This window comes from Lissotriton vulgaris, chromosome 3_2 (genome assembly GCF_964263255.1).
Source record: "Lissotriton vulgaris chromosome 3_2, aLisVul1.2, whole genome shotgun sequence".
Classification (NCBI taxonomy): domain Eukaryota; kingdom Metazoa; phylum Chordata; class Amphibia; order Caudata; family Salamandridae; genus Lissotriton; species Lissotriton vulgaris.
The window spans coordinates 12,407,131-12,428,053 of NC_141690.1; the positions used below are offsets into that span (position 1 = coordinate 12,407,131).

Consider the following 20,923-nt stretch of genomic DNA (forward strand, 5'->3'; position numbering starts at 1 on the left):
CGAAGATCTAGCATCGCGTCTCCTAGATGAACGGTGATGCGAAGACCTCGGAGAGGGTGAAGCCCGCCTCCTCTCCGATGGAGACTTTCTCTGAGGGGTACGCTCACGTCTTCTCGGAGAATGGACCAACTGTACAAGAGGCGATCTTGATCTTCAAACAGGTCTTACCGACACAGGAGACCTGGACTTAGATCTTGGAAGGTTAATCCTCCTTATCTTCCAGTCTCTGATCTCCCCCAGCCATCGTGGAGAGATATTAACCCCTGTAGGTGAAGGCGCTCTTGAGGGCTCTGGAGAGATTTGTACAATCTTCAGCCCAGGGGAGGAAGAAGAACTCCCAGAAGACACCACAGAAACCTTAGATCGGTCTTTGGACAACGTTCTAGGCCTCTTAGCTGCAGGAGATTTGTCGACAGTCTCCTCGACGTCGATCTTTCCAACGGCGATCTCCTCAACGGCGATCTCCTCGGTGGCGACTTCCTCGGCGGCGACCTCCTCGGCGGCGACCTTCTCGCCGGCGACGTCCTCGGCGGCGACCCCCTCGGCGGCGATCTCCTCGACGACGGCGATGATTTTCTCGGTGTCGTGTGCCTCGACGCCACATGACTTGGGCTCTTCGACGTCGAAACCTCTACTGCCCGGTTCGGCGTCGACGTCATTGCGCCTCGCGACGGCGACCTTGACTGATGTTTCGAGCCTCTCGGCGGTGACCGTCGACGTCGATGAGACGACGTCGAGTCCCGTCCTCTCATAGTCGTAGGGGAGCCAGACCTGGATCGCCTACTCTCATGTCGCCTCTCACCTTGCTTAGACGGCGAATTCTTCTTTGACGGAGATTTCGACGTCGACGGATGCCGCGACGGTGATTTCCAATTTTGAGCACACAGGAAATTTTGAAGAAGATCTGTCCCTCGAAGTTGAAGGAGACCGATGTTTTCTCTTCTCCCCTCTGTCCTTACGCTCTTTGTGCTGAGAAGAAGGCTTCCTGGAGTGAAATTCTTCTCTTCCACTCACGGTTTCTCCTCTGTCATGCAGGGACTGAAGCCTGCTCTTCTCTCTCTCTCTCTCAAAGTTCTATTTGATAAACTTGCTGCAATGGTAGCAGAGTTCTGGCTTGTGTGAAGATGGTAGACAAGCCACACAGACCGAATGTGGGTCTGTCTTGGCCATTTTTTTTTACCACAGGCCGGACACTTAACAAATAAGGCCGACATTGTGACTGGAAAAAACAAACCAAAAAAACGCAAAAAATTGTTGGATTAGTCAGATAATGACTAAAGACGTCGAGTGAAGACGAAACAATTTGAGAATTACCAGAAGAAAGTGAAAAAATATCACCAACTGGCGAGCTCAATGCTCCAGGATCCTCACAGAAGGAGCCGGAAAAAAGAACTGACCTAACTGTCACCTGTGGTGCATGAGGGGAGCCTGGAGGCTCACAGAGGTCTTAAAGGCACTGCTCCAGATTTTTCTGTTGTTACTATGCAGCCTATCTAGGCTAAAGCTGCCTCTATGATCCTGCCTGTTTTACCTTTGAAAATAAAGGTTGTGTGTTTCAGAGAAAACCAGGGCAGTGTTTTCTTTTTTGCATTATCATATAATGTAATTTATATGTCTTTATTTAGCAAATGTAAAGATTTTACAGGCAGTAAGGGCAGGTTTTGAGCCTAGTATGGTGTATATTGGGCTGCATATGTATATGTATATGCATATTATCTATATATATATGGTTATTTTATGCGTATTTATATGTTTTTATATATATATGTAGATATATGCATATTATTGGCTATTGCTCCGGGGTTCCGCAAGAGGGCGGGACTATTCAGTGCTTATGACTATTGATGAGTATCCCCTGGAAGAGAAGTGGCGTTATTTCTTAGTCTAATCTTAATTGCGCGCAGAGAGATATGTAAATTATGGAAGGACGCCAGCCCACCTCTGTATGAAAGTTAGTTACGGGCGGCATTGAGTACTACGCGGCTAGAATCCGGATTGGCACAAAATGTAAATAGTACGGTGTGGGATCCCTTGTTGGAATGGGGAAGAGAGATGAGGCTGGTCTAAGGCCCTACTAGTCCTATGATTACACCGGGCCTCGGAATAAAGGGGCAGGGCGGGTCAGCCCAGGCTAATGCAAGAACGTCAGCCCCGGGCGCCCACGTCGGAATGGGTTGAGAAAGTTTATTTGCATTGCTTTTGGTGGAATGAGGAAAAAAAAAACGACTTCAAGACAAGCGTACAACTTTATTCATGCGCTCCTGGGTAATATTTATAAGAAAGACACTGTAGAGGTTGATTACCCCTGCTTAGGTGAATCGCTTAGAGTAGGTCAACATGTTTCTGCCATTTAAACTCTCAGAAGAGGTTTATTGCCATTCGGCAGGCACTGAGAGAATGGCTACAGCTCAAGGAAGCCTGGCATGGGGATCTGGATGCTCTCTGTGCTAGAGCCCCACGCCAGGGTCCCTCGAGCTGAGGCACAAAACCTGACGATTGCGGGCTGTTAATATTTTCCTTCTAATAATACCTTTGTTCAGCAGAAACACTTCTCACAAGTCCTGATGGAGCCCACTAGGACATAAATGTGGACAAGTTGAGTAAAGTAATTTGTTTATGTTTACACAGGGAATGTGCAAGCCAACTGGGACATGATTTATATTATTATTTACTCTTTGAATGCTGAATATGCTGAATATAAATATCATGTGTTGGAGATCAGAATGATGAGGGACAATAAGCCCACTACTGCATAATTGTGGGCAACTTCAATATGAAATGCGAAACCTTTGTTTTACTTGGAGCAAGTAACTGACAAACATGAAGTGTAAAATGTTTGTAAACTAAATATTCGTGCAAAATGTGACTGAAATTAACAAATACAATGAATTTATGTTGGTACATGAGATGGTAAAAAAAAAGCACAATGAAATGTGACCGTAGAGTATTTTGTTTATGTTTATACAGGAAATGTGCATATGAACACTTTAAATACAACACCAGTAATGGTGATGCTCATGAGTAAGCAAACCTGCATGAAGGTCGAAATGTGTTACGTCTCAAGTGTCTCAATAAACAGTACTATGGGAAATTGCCTTGGTGTGCTGGCATCTGGTTTCGTATGGAGGTGACCAGTGAAGGAGGATCAAAGGATAACAACTGCACACAGTCTCTTTTTTTGATTCTCTGGTAAAGGAACAGGTGTACACTTCAAAGGATACCCTGATAGGAACCTATGACATTAAGATCTGCATGGTTCACCCACAGAAGGTGAGGACGTTTTTGGATGTGCAAAGTTACTTTCTGGGTCGAGTGAGCAATTTACAGTTGGTAGAATCCAACTGATGCATAAGTCCACAAAAGAATCGTCATCAGGGTTATCCCTTTATTAGGGCCTGCTAGAGAGCAGCAATGAAACTTACCTGCCATCTGCTTCCTTTGATTTGGCATACTGCAAATGAATCTTGGGAGATGTAACATGAGGGAGTAGCTCACCAACCTTTGCCCTAAAAAACATAAATGTTTGAAAAGTTATACAGCAGTACCTGGTATAAATGCAACAACAAAATGTGAAGCACATGGTGTCACTAAATAAAGCATAGGATGAAAAAAACGCCTTTTTGACAAGTGATCCTTAGGAATATTTTGTTGTATCAGAATTGCAGATTGTTAAATAGATGAAGGCTCAATGATGAAGGTCAATGAATCTACAGCATTTCACTTCAATAATGAATCTGCTCTTATTTCATTAGAAAACATTACTATGTGTTTACTGGATGGCAGATTTATGTACAGAATGATACTGGCAAGAACTGCACAAGGTCAATAGGTAAGGGCCTTTGAGATGGTAATTTCCTTTTGGGATGGGCTTCCTAAAGAATCACTAAGTTCTTATTTGAACCATTTTAAAAGCAGGATCACTTGGTTATCATTGAAAATATAGACACTTTCAAAAATGGCTTTCATTGTGAGAATTTGTTTTTCATGTGCAATGGAAACATAGCAAGAGAGTTGTTTCTTTGAAACTGAATTCAATACTGACATATAAAACATTGATTTGTGTACTAAAGACACGAGCCGGTAAGCAGCAATAAAGAGGATAATGTTTATGGTTAGAGACTGTGTAAACATACAATCAGATTTTGCTTTCTTTCTGGAAATTCATTTTTTAACTACTTAATTTGTCAAGATGACTATTTGTATTACATAGGGTGAGGGATAGTAATTTGTTTTAAATTAAAGGGCCTTTACTATGGAATCCTTTTATTACTCGTTGAGTTGTTTTTTGTGTCCAACATATACATTTTATGTTCTTCTAGTATAGTTGATAATGCCAACAAAATTCCATTAAAAAAAAACAAGTGACTGCTGATTGTGTAGTAGATTTTTCAATCTTGAAAATATGGAATGCAATTTGGGGTCTCAGCAACTGTTAATAGAATAGAAACAAGGCTGTGTTTAGACATACCCAGTAATGCTCTGCTCCACCATACAGAATAACCAAAAGCAATGATGCCAGGAAATGTCCTAGCTGTTCATGTGCACTGGATTCTTGAACATGTATAATAAGTGATGTGCTACGCAGGGGAGTAAGTCTCATCAAGTTACTACAAATGATTCGACCCAACTATAGAAATCAATAAAGTGCCTAATTATAAATGTGTACTTATTAGAAATATAAACAAAGTTAAATTCACGTTAGACATATAGACTTACCAATTTTTACAGCGGATATATACAGAGGCTGCTTTGTCATAATATTGGCCCTTCTCATATAACTGGGCTGCTTCTGAAAATTGCTGCAGGAGGGAAATGTGTACTTCTTTTTTAATAATGTTCTTTTCCTTTTTTAAGTATTAGTTTTCATTTAACAATCAAATTTCTCAAATACAAAAAAGTGCAAAGACCTTCATGCTCTCCAAAATGGCTCCACAGTCTTTTTTCAGCAGTCGGCTGGGGTGTTTGATGGCCTGGTTCACACCTCTACGGATATCACCCATTCGTATTGACATACGTGCTACTCCAGCTAGACAAGCTTCATCATGTTCCAGAAACTGGTTTTTAGAAAAGAAACCAAAGAAAACAAATTATCTTCAAGCAGTAAAAGGTCTATTTTTGGACACTATAGATAACATTGTAATAATATTTGTTTGTTTTCAAATTCACATCAAAAGATTCAGATGTAGATTTCTATTTACTTTCATAGCAGGCGAGCTCAAGAAATTAATTTGCACAGTATAACACATACATAGTGCAAGGGACGTCAATCATCTTCACTTCAGACTTGAATAATTAACCCTCGTGAAGATATAAAAATTGACACTGAGAATGTCTCACTTGAATAGATTTAATTTAACAAAATACTACTTTAGTGAAGACAGACTAGACAGCAGTGCCAGGCATGGAGGAAATATACCTTTATTTCAAGTAGAAGTGGAGGGAGTTGTTGCTACACAGAGTTAAACACTGAGGAGATAAATCAAGGTAAAGAGGAAAATCAAATAAGTAACATTTCATGTATGACTTAAAAATAGGTGATAGAGTTTGCTTCTATATCACAAAGAGGTCAACATTGCATTATTTGTGTGTCTTCCAAACAAACTTCTAAAACAGAGGGCTGTTCTTGACATACAGTAAGTTCTCTTACTGTTTGTGGGAGCCATTAATTATTTTTCCTGCCTGAGACTGCGGTCTAAGGCACGAACAATGTACACTGGAAAGTCTGCAATAAATAGGGTGGGTCTTCTGGGAATATACTGGTGGTCCTGCGACAGATTGGTCACCAGGTCATAGGTTTCTGATGTTGCAGCCAGCAGAGGCTCTCCTGTCAAGAACCTTGTGGTTTTATGCCTCTAACGCATACAGGAAAACTGCAGATCTGGAGGGGCTCCCACTCTTCCAAATTAAATATTACCATGTTAAACCTCTTTAAAGATCAGTGAAAAACCTGTCCAAAGAATTTTTTGGGTCCATTGGAAAACACATACGTGAAGGTCAGAAGTAGAAGATTTAACAAGCACCTATATTATGGCAAAGGGAATGCTAAACCCCCTAGCTTCAATAAAGACCACGGCAATACATCTGAAAAACTCAAACCCGAGTGCTTACAAGATTGCAAAAGAAGAGCAAGGAAATTTGAGAAACTTGCACAGATCAAATAATCCTATTCCTGAGAAGCTAGAAGGAAAATAAAAGATCCCAGGTCTAATACTACATGCAAAGGCACAGTAATATATATATATATATATATATATATATATATATATATATATATATATATATATATATATATATATATATATATATATATATATATATATATATATATATATATATATATATATATATATATATATATATATATATATATATATATATATATATATATATATATATTATATATATATATATATAATATATATATATATATATATATATATATTTCAGGAACGATTTTCAAAATTAGACTTAAGGGGAAAAAATCACAATGAAAGGCTATCTTTCCAAGATAAAAAAGTTCAATGTGTGTGACTTCACCACCACTTTTTTTTCCACATCTGCCTCACCAGTTCTCAGTTTCTGCTGGTGTTCTTTCACTAAACAAACCTGTCATCCCTGTCAGGTTCCACCATTAGCTCAAAGTTGTAAATTATTATCAAAGGAGAATATAAACTAATACCAGACCCATGGTTGGTAGGTCTAACACATTCCTTTTTAGCAAGAGAAGATGTGTTTCAAGAGTCTAAGGCCAATCAGTGAAGTGATATTCCCAAGAATGTAATACAAAACAGCAAACATAGCATAATGTTTCCCCCTCACTCTCCTCCTGCAGAAATGGATGGGGACACTGTTGTATTTATTCACAAATGAAGAACACTTTAGGAATTAAATGTTCCTATATGGTGAGAGAGAGGCATTCTTAAAACCGGAGGTGAAGTATAGGAAAAAGAATAGGAGGCATCTCTGTAATTTGCTTACAGCAGGTTTCAACTTCAAAACACTGACATAGATTTAGACTTCTAAAAGTATCGTATTGTGGAAGGTTTGCAAATGTAAAACTGAACATCTATGTGGGAGGGTTGGCACCACAATGAGTACAAGGTTTCTCGGCTAAAACAAAACTAAATGGGTGCAAAAGTATACACAAATTTGATGGCATGGCGGGTACACAAGATGAAATAGGTTCTTACCTTTAGTAATACTCTCCCTATAGGATACTCTATCTAACCACATATTCCGCACCTTAAGAATATCCACAGGTGCCAGACTGATTCTGGAGAATGTTCTTAGCAAAGCTCTTGCATGCTGACAGGTGGTGGTATGGCCCCACAATTGACAGAGCCCCATATAAGCACCACGTTTCATGCTAAGGTAAGTTTCTCCTGGATGATTGCCTTCTGAAATGATGCTCTGTTGCTTCTGCTACTTCCATAGACGTAGGGCCTCCTAGCACAGGATTCAAAATTCCACTCAACCCTGCTTATTGCGGCACCACATGGGGGTTATGTTGCCCCTGAGAACCTGCACTAACCGCCCCTTGATGGATGGCAGGAAAGCTTTCAAGACCGGAGCGATCACCCAGAGCTCCAAAAGGAAGAATTGGAGCAGGCCAGGAGTAGGGGCCTCTGACCTCCAGATGAGCTCCTCCACCAAAGCATTGGCACTTCTGGTACATTGGTGAAGTCTGGGTGGGAAAGTGAGAGGGGCAGCCACAGTTCAGGCTGGCGCTTGTCTGCAATCACAGAAAATCATTATACCTGAGCTCAGTGGGAGATACTGATGATTTACCCCTGCTGGGCCCGGGTACACCGCCTTGGACTTGGAATGAGGAGGATGCACAAGGCAAGAAGCGCAAGAATCCTCAGAGCAGCCTTCTCTGAGACTCTGGATTGAGCCCCAATCACAAGAATCATGACCTGAATGTTGCAGACTGGCTGCAATGTTGGATGGGCACTGATTACTAGTGTCTAGGACATCCCCTGTGAAGGGACTCCTCTGCTTGGGTCTCACGAGGGACTTTAGCACATTGATAGAGTCCCATAAAGATATCAGGAGTTTGGCCATTTTCCGGAGGTGGTCCATGACTGACTCCATGAGATTGCCTTGAGCAGTCAGTTCTCAAGATACAGGAACACATTTACTCGTGACTACCAAACATGGACAGCAACCATTATCATCACTTTTGGGAACACCCGAGAGGCTGAGGGGAGGCCAAAGGGGAGCACCACAAATTGGAAGTGTGCACCAGGATGGTCTAGTCTCCTGGTTCCAGAGCAAAAAGACTTTGAGACAGTAAAGCATTTTTAATTTGTCTTCCTGCAGAAAGGCATTCTAGGGTCAGAGGTCCAGCAAAGGCCTGAGGCCTCCATCCATTTCTGGAGGCGGAAGTAGGGCAAATGTCACCCCCTCCTCTTTCAGATTCGAGCACCCACTCAATGGCACCCATGACAGTAAAAGGTTCACTTCTTGCATCAAGATGGTGGCATGATGAGGTAGAGTGGAAATGAAAGGCAAGGTCTAGCCCCTGTTGATGCTTTGCAAGACCCATCTGTCTAACATAACAGACCTCCATATTCTCAGCCTACTGGCTGAGTATGAACCGGCAAGGGCAAGTTAAAGCAGCATGGCAGCTGCAACAGTACAGGACAAAGAATTAGAGAAGAGCTGTCCCTTCTGCTTCTAACAGGCTCGTTCACAGACATGACATTACTTCTGCCCTGAAAGGACAGGGCCTGCGTCTGCTACACAGGTTGAGAGGCCTGGCGTTGACTGTACACCATCCCCATGGATTAACCCCTATCCTTCTTGTACTCCTGGTGAAACTGTTTGGCCCAGAGCTTGTGCTGTAGATCAACTGCCCTAAATTGTACAAGCACGGAGTTAAACTTGTCCCCAAACAATGTAGTGTCATCAAAAGAAATGTGGATATGGAACTCCTGAACATCCCCTGAAAACGAGAGTGAAAACATCCAGGTGTACCTTCTAAGCGCTTTTGTAAATAGCTCTTCCAATACAGTCCGGGGTGTCCAAACCAACAGGCAGGACTTACTTCAACGCATCCTGGCCATAATGTATCATATGATCCAGCAAGGTCCTGGGGTCTACCAGGATGGCTAGCAAGATTTTGCGGCCCATTTTCCATTTGCGTGCATCTAGCCACAAGCCACACTGCGTTCAAGGACCTCCCAGCCAAACGGATGTATGACGTTACAACGCATACTTTTACCACGCATGCCTTTACAACGCGGTTTTCACAACGCATGCCTTTACAACGCATAGTGCTTTGGGGCGCTGGATAGTGAATAGTTTAATTTACTATTCCAACTCCAGTCCCCGTGGATAGTAGGGAAGGTGTTGGATAGTAAATTAAACCTATTCCCTATCCTAGAGCAGCGCCCCCCAGCGCAATGCGTTGTAATGGTTTGCGTTGTAAAAGTTGAGTCGTAAAGGTACTTCGTTGTAAAAGTTGCGTTGTAAAGGTTGTTCACCCAGCCAAACTAGCCAATGTGTTTCTACTCTCCATCTCGAGGATTGGTCAACTGACCGGAGGCCCTAATCATGGGCCCAAGAATGGGTACCACAGCATTAGTTGGGGCAGAAAGAAGGCAGGCACGGAAAAAAAAATCACAATTTTTTATGTATCATTTATCACGACCATATGATGTGTGCCAGGACTAAATGTGGGTCGTGATAAGAGTCAGAAAATGCTTGTGTGGTATGATCGTTAGATGGTGATAGCCTGATTTCGAGTGGTGTGATGGGTCAACTCCCGTTTAGCTTTCTTGCACTTATGGCATATCTTTGACTTACAAGAAAACTTGAATGTGAAAAGGATGGGACTGAATCATTGAAAGGCAATGCTGATGGCTTCGCATCTTGGCACAAAAGTGTGATTTATTTTTCGACCGCAAATTCCTCTTATTTTTGGTGATGCAGATTTTCACCTTCAACCCATGGATAACTTTTGGGTGCATAAGGGCACATTTATCACACACCTTTGAATCGTGAATGGTATCAAAGCACCAAAGGCACACAATCATTTTAGGAGCCATGACCAACATAGGCTTCCTGCAGTCATGGATTGAATCCTAAAGTTTTCAGGGGAGACATCGTATCAGGCAAATATGTGTAATTTCTGGAGTTGTTCGAAAACCAACAAGTTGGGAGTGGAGCTCCAGATAAGGATCAAGGGGTGTGGAAAGAAAATAACCAATATCAGTGTGCAAGGCTGACGATTACATGCAGCTCTGCTCTGTCACTCCTGGGGTGGTATGATGTCACCTATTGGCACGTGAGAGCATTGATGAGAACATTCTACAGATACTGATGCAAGTGGATATTCTTAAGGTGAGTAATCTGCTGTTAGATGGATCCATCAGAGTAATTTTTAGTGAAACATTGATATTGAAATGTTTCACAGAAGCTGGCATAGCCAAATGTATTTAGGTACCTGAATCAATAGTTTAAAAGTTACCAAAATATTTTTTTGTCTATAATTTTTAGTTGTTACATCTGTTCTTGAACACAGAGAGTCCTTTATCATCATCAATACAATTACCTTATTGTCTCCTGTGATTCCCTTTTCATAATGAGCCAGAGCGTTAACGTAATCACCGCTGTCAAGCCAGAACAACAACAAAAAAATAATCAACATTTGTATGCATTATTCAATTATGACTCCACACTAGCAGAAGGAACATCAGCAGAACAGTTATAAAATAAAAGACATAACATATGGAGTAATAAACAGGTCACAACATACACGAGAAACAAGAGATCCCAAAAATAAAAACCACCAATACCTTACAACACAGATTTATTGTTTCTCCTGTTGCAACTGGAACTTTTTCTATCCCCAATATAGGCGGTAAGAAAAACTGAATTCAATGTTTACTTTAGCCCTCCTTCATGGGAATGTTAATTGACATCAACATTTGAATAGTCTCATGGGTGTAGGATCCCAGAACGGTATATATACATACATTTATTAAACAAAAAATTGACATTTTCAAAATGCCGATCAATTATATAATAAAGCCTATTCTAGACTACGTTTGCTGGATTTAGGTTTGTCTTTTACTTAACTTGACAGATGCTTATAAATACAAACATATACATACATACAAACACGCATATATAGACACAGTGATCATAATTGAGATTACGATGCAAAATCAGGAGTCACATTAAATAATTTCAAGCAGGGGGCTACATGTACTTATGGGCATAATCGCTCTTCCGAATGTATATCTGAAGAACTGTAAGGAAAGCATTCATTCTCAAACAAACAACCTGATATCTCTGTGTAATACCTTATGCCATGAGCTAAATAATTAAGATGTGCCAAGAATATCAGTTTTTTATGAAAACCCAACACACGTTAACCGCCAAGAACCTACGTGAACTCAAGTTGCATGGCATACTCCTTTGATATGAAAGAAATCTGGTTGGGAGCCAGCCGTTTTGCCAGTTGGAGGGCACTATCCCAGTGCTGCAGATCTCGCCTCATCTGAAAAAAAGAGAACGGAGTTGTATTTTGAGCATGGAAAACCAACTCTGCAAAAAGAAAGTCGCATAATGCTGTACAAGAAGTTCTATGTGCCCGCTAAAAGAGCTTTTATCAGATGGGCTGAGGTAGACATTTTTAAAGTGACTGAAAGGGACATTCAACAAGATGCCAAGACACTCCTTTCATTTGTATACATGACAAAATAGCATTTTACACCAACATAATTCTACAACGGTTTTCAGTGTTAATCTAATGAGGCGCATGTTCATGCTGCAGCACCAGCATGAACACAATATGCTTATTTACTGGATGCGTAATCCTAAGAGCCCTACAACAAATTAACATTATCTTTAGGGTGACTTTTTTACTCTAAGTTTGTAAACGCTTACACATTATCTACCTTGAGGCTACTCTGCCACTAAGTGGTCAGACCATAGAGTGTGTCAAAAGCTGTCAAAATTTGATTTTTAAGTACTAGCAACATGCATTGCAGTGGAATAGTCAGATAAATAAAATACCCTCCACTTGTAACCAAATGCCACTGAGCAAATGGGGCGTGCAGCCTGGCGCTCATTCGGGGTTTGCTTCACCCAAAGGGAATTTAGAAAACAGTGGGCCCGTGTAGGAAGCGGACTCTCTATATAGGGCACCTCAAAAGATGTACACTGCGCAGAGAGTCCAGTGAGTCCCCAACTGGTTTACAGAGGCAAAAGTAGATAATAGTAACGCTCTATTTGTGGTGGTGGGGGGGGCAGTTAGGTTTAACAGAGGGTTGTTCTAAGCATTTGTTGTACTCACAGAGGCAATAAATGAGACGCGCAATCGAGAATAAATCAGAGACCAATTTATATAAATAACAAGTCTTTTTATATATATTTTCAAATCAAGAACTATGTTCACAGGTAAGTACTGTATTTCCTATGAACTTCTCAAAGTTAGCAAACAGTTAAAAATTGTGTACAATTACGCACCATACAGTTCTATGGGAAGAAAAAGCAGGTAAGTAAATGTCAGACAGTTGGCACATTTCGCGCTGCAGCCATTAGGGACCCTCTTTAGGTTCCATACCCTAGATAGCAGATGTACCACTTAATAGGGACTTACAAGGGCCCTAAGGGTTTACCAATTATGGAAAATTGTACAGTTTAGGGAAGAACACTGGTGCTGGGGACCTGGTTAGAAGGAACACAGCACACTTTCAGTCAAAGTTACACCAGATACCAGGCAAAAAGTGTGTGGGGGTACTGCAATAAAACCCCAGTTGCCTACAGCCCTATTCACAAAACAAAATTTACATGTGCAGATTTACTAATTTGGCTCCTCCCTATCTTCCTAAATCACGTACATTTTCTTAACCAAATATTCTCAATTTTTCCTGCTACTCCCCCTCACATCCACTACAAATAAGAAAGTCTATGTATAAAATATAGCGTATAAAATATAGGAGATACTGAAGTCTCCGCATTTAGGCTTGTGAACAGCATTTTTTAGTATGCGAGTAGTACTATTGTAACACTACTAAACATACTATCAAGTGCACTTTGTGAATAAGCCTTAATGTGGAGTAACAGTTCATTTTACACCCCACCTGTCACAGAATTTTACCAAAAAAGATAGAGGCTTTCTAAGTAGCTCTGTATGGGCACACATGAAATAATCCCATTTGTCAAGTCCTACTACTGTGGCCACCCATTCATGCTTCTTTATCTCTCTTTCCATCCATCTAACCACCCATCTATCTATCCACCCTTCTCGCCATCATTTTTCTGCCTTCCATCCATTCATTCATCCTGCCTTCCTCCATCATCCTTTTTACTCATTTCCTTGCTTTTATCCCCATCCTTCGATCATTTATTTCCCTCCTTTCTTCCTCTCTCTATCCATCCATCATTCATTCCTTCTCTTCATTCACTCTGCCTTTTCTCCACCTCATTCTACCTTCTTTCTCCCCATCCATACATACATCCCACTCGCAGTCCACCCATCCAATTGTCCCTCCGTTCATCTGTGCACTCATACATCACTCCATCCGTTCAACCCCATCTTTCCATGCTTCTGTCAAGGCATCAATTTTTTTCTCCTTTTCCATCAACCCTTCTACTCATGGATCCATCTCTACATCGCTCATTCCCTCCATCCATTGTCCCATACCCCATCCTTCTCTCCAACTATCCATCTATCCTTCGCTCCAGCTAACCATCCAGTCACTCTTTTATATGTCCATTCATCCAGGCGTCATCCATCTTTCTCCTTATCCTCCCCCATTCTCGATCATTCTTTTCATGCTCCTTCATCCACCCCGTCCATCTAGCTATCCATCCATCAATCCATCAAACTGTCTATCTTTCCATCGTTCTCTGGATCCCTTCCTGCACCCTTTCCTTAAGATTAAAGTGAGAAAAGAGTAGCCTGCAGAAGAAGGAGCCTGGGTTAAAAATGTACGATCCAGAATGGAAAAGGAATGCAACTGCGAGGGACTGGGATGCTGAAAATAACAGATTTGGGAGGCATACCATAAAGACAATAAAGGAACAGAGAGGCGAATAAGAGCGGTCAAACATGAAAGTGGTAGATCATGAATACATTTAAAGATAAAACAAAGAAAATTAAGCTAAGATACGAATGTAAAGAAAGAAAACAGTGGTGTTAAAAGTATTTTAATATGTGATCACCAATGAAGATCAAAGGTAGAATGAAAAAAGATCAGAGGGGAGCAAAAACGAATAATCAAGGTAAGATAGAAGTAAAGGAGGAATTAGAATTTTGGGGGATTATTACTGAATAACTGAAAAACAACCAGTGTGGGAGTCAAGCTGGGTAAATATAGGGGAATAGTCAAAGATGACTCCAAGATTCCAAGCACAAGAGAATAAGATCAGAGGAAGATAAAATAATATAGTATGAAAGTAAAGGAATGGCTGTGTGGGGAGGGTGTTGAAATAAGTAAGGTTAAGGTGAAGGAAGTAAGAAGAGTCCAAGAGTCCGGAAGATCTGGAATGGGAGAAGTCATTTATATTGTAGTTCTACAAAAGAAAAAAGACAGGAAAGGAATAGAATATTAAAAACTAGTAGGGGAAATTAAACAGTGGAGAGGCATAGAAACAACGTTTCACCGCCGCTACTGCTCATGGTCCAAATGTCCTTGATACCATCAGATTCAGCATATGCTCATCAACCACCTTGAAAAAAAGGTGTTTCAGGCTGTCAAGAACAAGTTCTTGCTGGACTGTCCTATCCAAGAACCACCCTCCGACCTCTCCTCATGGAACTAGTTCCATGCCAAATCGACATCTGCACATTCATAATCAATTAATGTTTTTCTCATCTAAAACCCCCAGATAACATTACTTTTGTTGACAAATACACTAACTTCATCCATAAAGCACAACCCCCAGGTACCTGGGAGGTATCAACATACCAGAAACAACATCACTAAAAATGAAAACTTCTCTTCTAGATAATATAAAATCCTACTGCATAAATAATTACATCAAGTTACACAAACACACACACTCGTCAACATCCTCTCAATAAGTGGAAGATTTACAGACACAGATGCGTAATGGTTCTCCTTTTCTATCTGATTGATTACAGACTATCCAGAGAAACATTTCCTTCTCCTATCATCCGCCAGTGACTTGTGGAGTTCCAAAAAAGCCCCATCCATGGCATAGTCACCTTTAATCCTTTCATTCCTCCTTGACAACCATAATATCAAGATTCACAAACGTGCCAATAATACTCAACTGTTATTCAGTGCTCCATAAGCAAAGTCACTGACCTTTTCAGAAGTTAAACTATACCAAGAAATTATGTATACCCTTTGCCAATGCCAGCATACAAACCCATGTCTAAAACTAGATAAATAACCTGTAACTGGAAGAATACTCATCGTGACTCACAAATACATAATTCACTTCACATCATTTATCCAGAACTATTTTCCAAAATTCAGATCACAGACGTATGGGATTAAGCAACATATAGCACCCTTATCACCCACGGGAAGGGAGGTCACCTTCTTTTCTGAGGTGCATAGATCCTTTACCGGTACTGACGACCAAGTTACGTACCTTCGGAAATACATTATCTGGTAAAGACTCTATCGAGCTGCAGATTCCTTACCTTTGAATTTCTCAGGCGTCAGGCTGAATCCGGAAACTATTGCTGAGCAATACCTCTTGCGCGTGCCCTCAGGTGGCTCCATTTGGCTCCGCGTGACGTTGGCAGCATCAGTAGCATTGGTTATGATGTTGCTGTACCTGTATAGGTCCCACTCAGGCACACGGACGTTAATACTTTTTGTTTTTTCCACACCAGAAGCGCAGAGCCACAAAGTAACTGATGCAGTTGTGTGCAACTTAGAGCCCTGAAAGGTGGAATAACCCTCGCCCTACATTATTAGTCCACAAAGCGGGGAGGCATGGGTGGGGCTGTAAGGAATCTGCAGCTAGATAGAGTCTCTACCAGATAATGCGTTTCCGAAGGTAAGTAACTTGTTCATCTGATAGAGACTTTTAGTTGCAGATTCCTTACCTTTGAATTAGATACCCAAGCCATACCATTGCGGCTGTGGGCTGGGGACCGATACCTTGAACTAGAAAGTCCTGCAGGACCAAGCAGGCAAAGTTCCCGTCCCAGCAAACCTGACCATTCAGGCAGTAGTGTTTTGCAAACGTGAGCAATGATGCCCACTTAGGCGCCTGACAGATGTCTTGGATTGGGACACCCCGAGCCAAGGCCGTAGTCGCAGCCTTTTTCCCTGGTGGAATGGTCCCTTAATCCCTTATGGGGCGGCTTCTTTGCCAGGACATATCACATCTTAATGCAGAAAAAGACCCTGAGAGAAATGAGCCTTTTCTGCACTGCCCTCCCCTTCTTCGCTCCCATGTACCTCACAAAGAGTTGGTCATCCACCTGGAACTCTTGTGCGATTAAGGTAGAAAGACAGTGTTCTTTTTGGGCCCAGTCAGTGGAGACGCTCCTCTTCCTTACAGAGATGCGGCAGAGCAAAGAAGGTGGACAACATGATGGATTGACCCAGATGGAATGGGGTCACAACTTTTGGCAAAAAGGAAGCCTGGGTGCAAAGCACCACTTTGCTCGGAAAGGACATTAGATAGGGAGGCGAGCAGGATAACGCCTGCAACTCACTCACCGTTAGGGCCGATGTAATCGCCACTAAGAAAGCTGTTCTGATGTTCAACTGCCGGAGGGGACAACTGTATAGAGGCTCAAAGGGAGCACACATTAGATAGGTGAGGACCAAATTAAGGTCCCAAAGTGGCATAACAAAGGGCGTGGGTGGAAACAAGTGAGCCAGCCCTTTTTAAAATATAAGTAAAATAGTAGACTTGAAGAGAGAGAGTGGGTCAGCAGCAGCAAAAAAGCAGACAAAGCAGAGAGATAATCCTTGCGAGTTCCCAAAGCAGAGCCCTGTTGGCCAAGGGCTAGAATGAAAAGCAGTACAGTAGAAAGAGAAGCAGAAAGAGGGTCAATAGACCTTACTTACAGTATAATCGAAATTTCTGCCAACAGTAGGCATATACCATCTTAGTGGAGGGCTGCCTGGCTACCAGAATAACATTACAAACCTCAGAAGGAAGGTCAAAACCCTTAAAACTGCCTCCGCTCTAAATATAAAAAAAACAAGTTTATTACAACTGCCTCCACTCAATCTTCATGCATGGAGGCGCAGAGTTGACAGCTTTGGGGGAGAACCCTCCCCTGCTGCTGCGACAGAAGATTCTCCCAGAGGGGGAGCCTGATCGGAGGAACAATGCTCCTCTTCAGAAGCTCTGGCTACCAGACTCTCCTCACTTAATCCGGAGCCACAAGAATGATTTGGGTCTGGTCACTCTTGATCTTCTTCAGAACCCTAGGCAGGAGTGGTATAGGTGGAAAGGTTTACAGCAGGCCTGAGCTCCACTCGGGACGAAAGTTGTCGCCGAGCGATAGTCGCCTTGGAAATTCCAGCGCTCAGTATTGCTGACACTGGCCGTTCTCTTTGGAGACAAACATATCTAACCAAGGTTAGATATGATGTTGATCCTTGACCCAGTCCTGAGGCGGAAGCCGGGAGCTGGAGGTACTCCATAATTGCATATTTGTTCGTATTTTAAACTTGTGTGTGGTGTCACTTTCTTGCTAACTTGCTGCTTTTAAAGGCAAATACTGCTAACTGCGCGCAGCCGATTTAAACGCTGTCGCGCATTTAATCACCCTTCAGCCGCCGCCATCAGCCCAGGCGTGCGCGCTAAACCACGCCCACCTGCTAGGCCACGCCCACCTGACTGCCTTCTTAAACGCTGATAACAAGCGTCCTGTCATTGATCCTTGACCCAGTCCTGAGGCGGAAGCCGGGAGCTGGAGGTACTCCATAATTGCATATTTGTTCGTATTTTAAACTTGTGTGTGGTGTCACTTTCTTGCTAACTTGCTGCTTTTAAAGGCAAATACTGCTAACTGCACGCAGCCGATTTAAACGCTGTCGCGCATTTAATCACCCTTCAGCCGCCGCCATCAGCCCAGGCGTGTGCGCTAAACCACGCCCACCTGCTAGGCCACGCCCTTTCCTCCTCTGCTAGAAATGTGCATGTATAGGAAGCGCAGCGGACGAGCGCAGCGGGAGCGCCGTTTGCGCGCCTAAGGCAAGCCCGTCTGCGCCCGTCCGCGCCAAGACCGCGACAGGCGCAGGAAACTCTGCCCATTCTTCCTCCCACATCAGTTACCTGTCCAGTGACCTCTATCGACTACAGGGCACCAAGCACTGTCCCTGCAAACTAGACCCAGCTACACTAGCCGGCACAGTCAGTTGTAAGTTCTGCCGCTGGACTACTATTCAACACCCAGACTACACACCCGCCGCCCTATCACCCCCCAAAGCTTCCCAGCATCTCTTCAAAGGAGCTCTGATTAATGCACGCTCCATGTGCAAGCACAATCAAGATATACATGACCTCATCTATGACTCCGATCTTGACTGCCTAATGATAACCGAAACATGGCTAACGGAAGACAGCAATCCTGATATTGCCGTCTACCTACCCCAGGGCTTTTCATTTTGCAGACAAGACAGAGCTAAGGGCAGAGGCGGAGGTGTCGCCATTATACTTAAGAACACCTTCCCTTGCCATACTTTCAATCTAGAGCCCTTAAAAAACACAGAAGGCCTAGGTTTTTAAATTGAATGAACATACCTCCTTTTCAGGTGGTCTTATTTATCGCCCGCCTGGCAATGCCACTGAGTTTCTTGACTCACTGTGTGATTCCCTGGGACACTTTTTACTAAGATACCCACATTTTACCTTACTCGGGGATTTCAACCTACATCTTGAATCCAAATCCGATGCACAAACCATCAACTTCTCCCAAACCCTTGATATGTTCAACATCCAGCAATACGTCACTTTACCTACGCATTCGCTAGGTCATACCCTCGATGGTGTGTGCACCAACCTTTCCTCCCTAACCACCCTGCCCCCTCTTCCACAGATTTGGACTGATCATTTCCTGATCCCATTCCACATTAAGAATATGCATCCACCTCCCTGCAATAAAGTTAACTCTCACTTTACCAACTCCATCAATTGGAAAAAGGTCCAAGATAACATTAGCCTCAAACCCCTCCTGCAATCTCAATCTCCCACTTATCTGGGAACGTCGAAATCGACGCCGACCTTTTCCATAACTGGATCTCACATGAAATGAAATCTAGAAACCCTCCCAAACGTCTCTGTACCTCTCTGGAAAAAACCAAAATCAATGCCCCCTGGTTCACACCTGACCTAGCTACTGCTCATTTACTATGTAAGAAGGCAGAACGTAAATGGCGCAAGACATATGATAAGGACAATCGTCTTTCCTATATCCTAATAAGGAAAACTTATCTTTCAAAAATCAAATCGGCCAAAAAAACTTTCTACGTTAACGCCATCAAAGATTCCAGTCAAAAACAAAAGACGCTGTTTGCAATAGTAAAATCGTTCACTCAGCCCAAAGCACTCCTACCAGAAATACCCCCATCTCAAGATCTGTGTGACCAAATTTCTGATTATTTCGAAGACAAAATTACCTCCATCCATAGCAACTTCCCCACTCCAGATACTTCTCTCGTTCCCCCCCTCCCGGATTCTCGAGTCGGCAAACTTAGAAGCTTCTCTCTGGTCACCCTAGCGCAAACCAGAGAAGTTATCTTGGCCTGCAAATCAGGCTCCCTGTCTGACCCCTGTCCTCCCAAAATACTTCACCAACTAATCGAGGTGTTGAATCCTACTATCAACAACATAGTTAACTCGTCGCTCCTCACAGGATCTGTCCCCCGCCGATGGAAGAAGGGTATTGTCAAACCCCTTATGAAAAAGGCCAACAAATCCCCGACAGACCTGACCAATCTTCGCCCGATCTCACTACTCCCGGCCCTGGGAAAAATAACTGAACGACTAGTCTATCTAGAGCTCAAACGCTACCTGGAATATAACAACATTCTCCATCCTCAACAATCGGGTTTCCGTCCTAAACACTCGACCGAAACAGCACTGATAGAACTGTCCGATACCATTAAACTACTACAAGATCAGAGGAAAAACTCAATTCTCATCCTTCTCGACCTAACCGCGGCGTTTGACACCATTTCCCACTCCATCCTTATCAGCAGACTAATGGACATTGGTATCTCGGATTCCGCTCTATCTTGGATAAAGTCTTTTCTCACCGACCGATCACAAACTGTCGCTCTTGGTCCCTTCCATTCCAAAGAGAAGACGGTTTCCTCAGGTGTACCGCAGGGGTCCATCCTGAGTCCCCTACTTTTCAACATCTACCTCATCCTACTTCTGTCCCTGATCGAATCATTCGGCATACCAGTAACCTCGTATGCCGATGACACACAACTCATTGTGCCACTAGAGGACAACTCCACTGAAGCTGAGCTCAACCTCAAGCATTGCTTAACTGAAGTCTTCCGCTGGATGGACAGCAACCATTTAAAATGCAACTCTAGTAAAACAGAGATCCTTCCGATTGGAAAAAACACCTCCTTCTGCCCAGCCCTTTGGTGGCCAGACAATTCAGTCGCTCCCCCTCAGACAGTTACATCGGCCAGGAATCTTGGCGTCGTCTTTGACTCAGACCTCTCCTTTGACCAACATGCCAGGACTGTAGCCGGCAAATGTTTCGGAATAATCAAATCACTTAGAAAGTTTTTTGACTTCCTTCCAATCGACGCCAGAAAAACTGTGACAGTAGCGCTTATAATTTCACGCTTAGACTACTGCAACGGCCTTCTTGCAGGGGCAAAAAAGAACACGCTATCGAAACTCCAAAGCGTGCTTCACACAGCCGCGCGACTGGTCCTCAAATTACCCCGCAGAGCCTCTATCTTCGCAGCCCTTCGATTCTTACACTGGCTGCCCC

The 20,923-nt window shown here is 42.8% G+C and overlaps 1 protein-coding gene across 1 annotated transcript in view; it reads right to left on the reverse strand.

The window, feature by feature from the left end:
- WDR19 (WD repeat domain 19) overlaps window positions 1–20,923 on the reverse strand; it is a 637,672-nt gene that overhangs the window by 289,786 nt on the left and 326,963 nt on the right. Inside the window, exons 20-24 of the mRNA XM_086963976.1 lie at window positions 11,400–11,509; window positions 10,559–10,616; window positions 4,908–5,054; window positions 4,717–4,799; window positions 3,423–3,506 (exon numbers count right to left, since the gene is read on the reverse strand). Coding sequence (XP_086820102.1) covers window positions 3,423–3,506; window positions 4,717–4,799; window positions 4,908–5,054; window positions 10,559–10,616; window positions 11,400–11,509 — 482 coding nt within the window. The remainder of the gene's footprint in view (window positions 1–3,422; window positions 3,507–4,716; window positions 4,800–4,907; window positions 5,055–10,558; window positions 10,617–11,399; window positions 11,510–20,923) is intronic.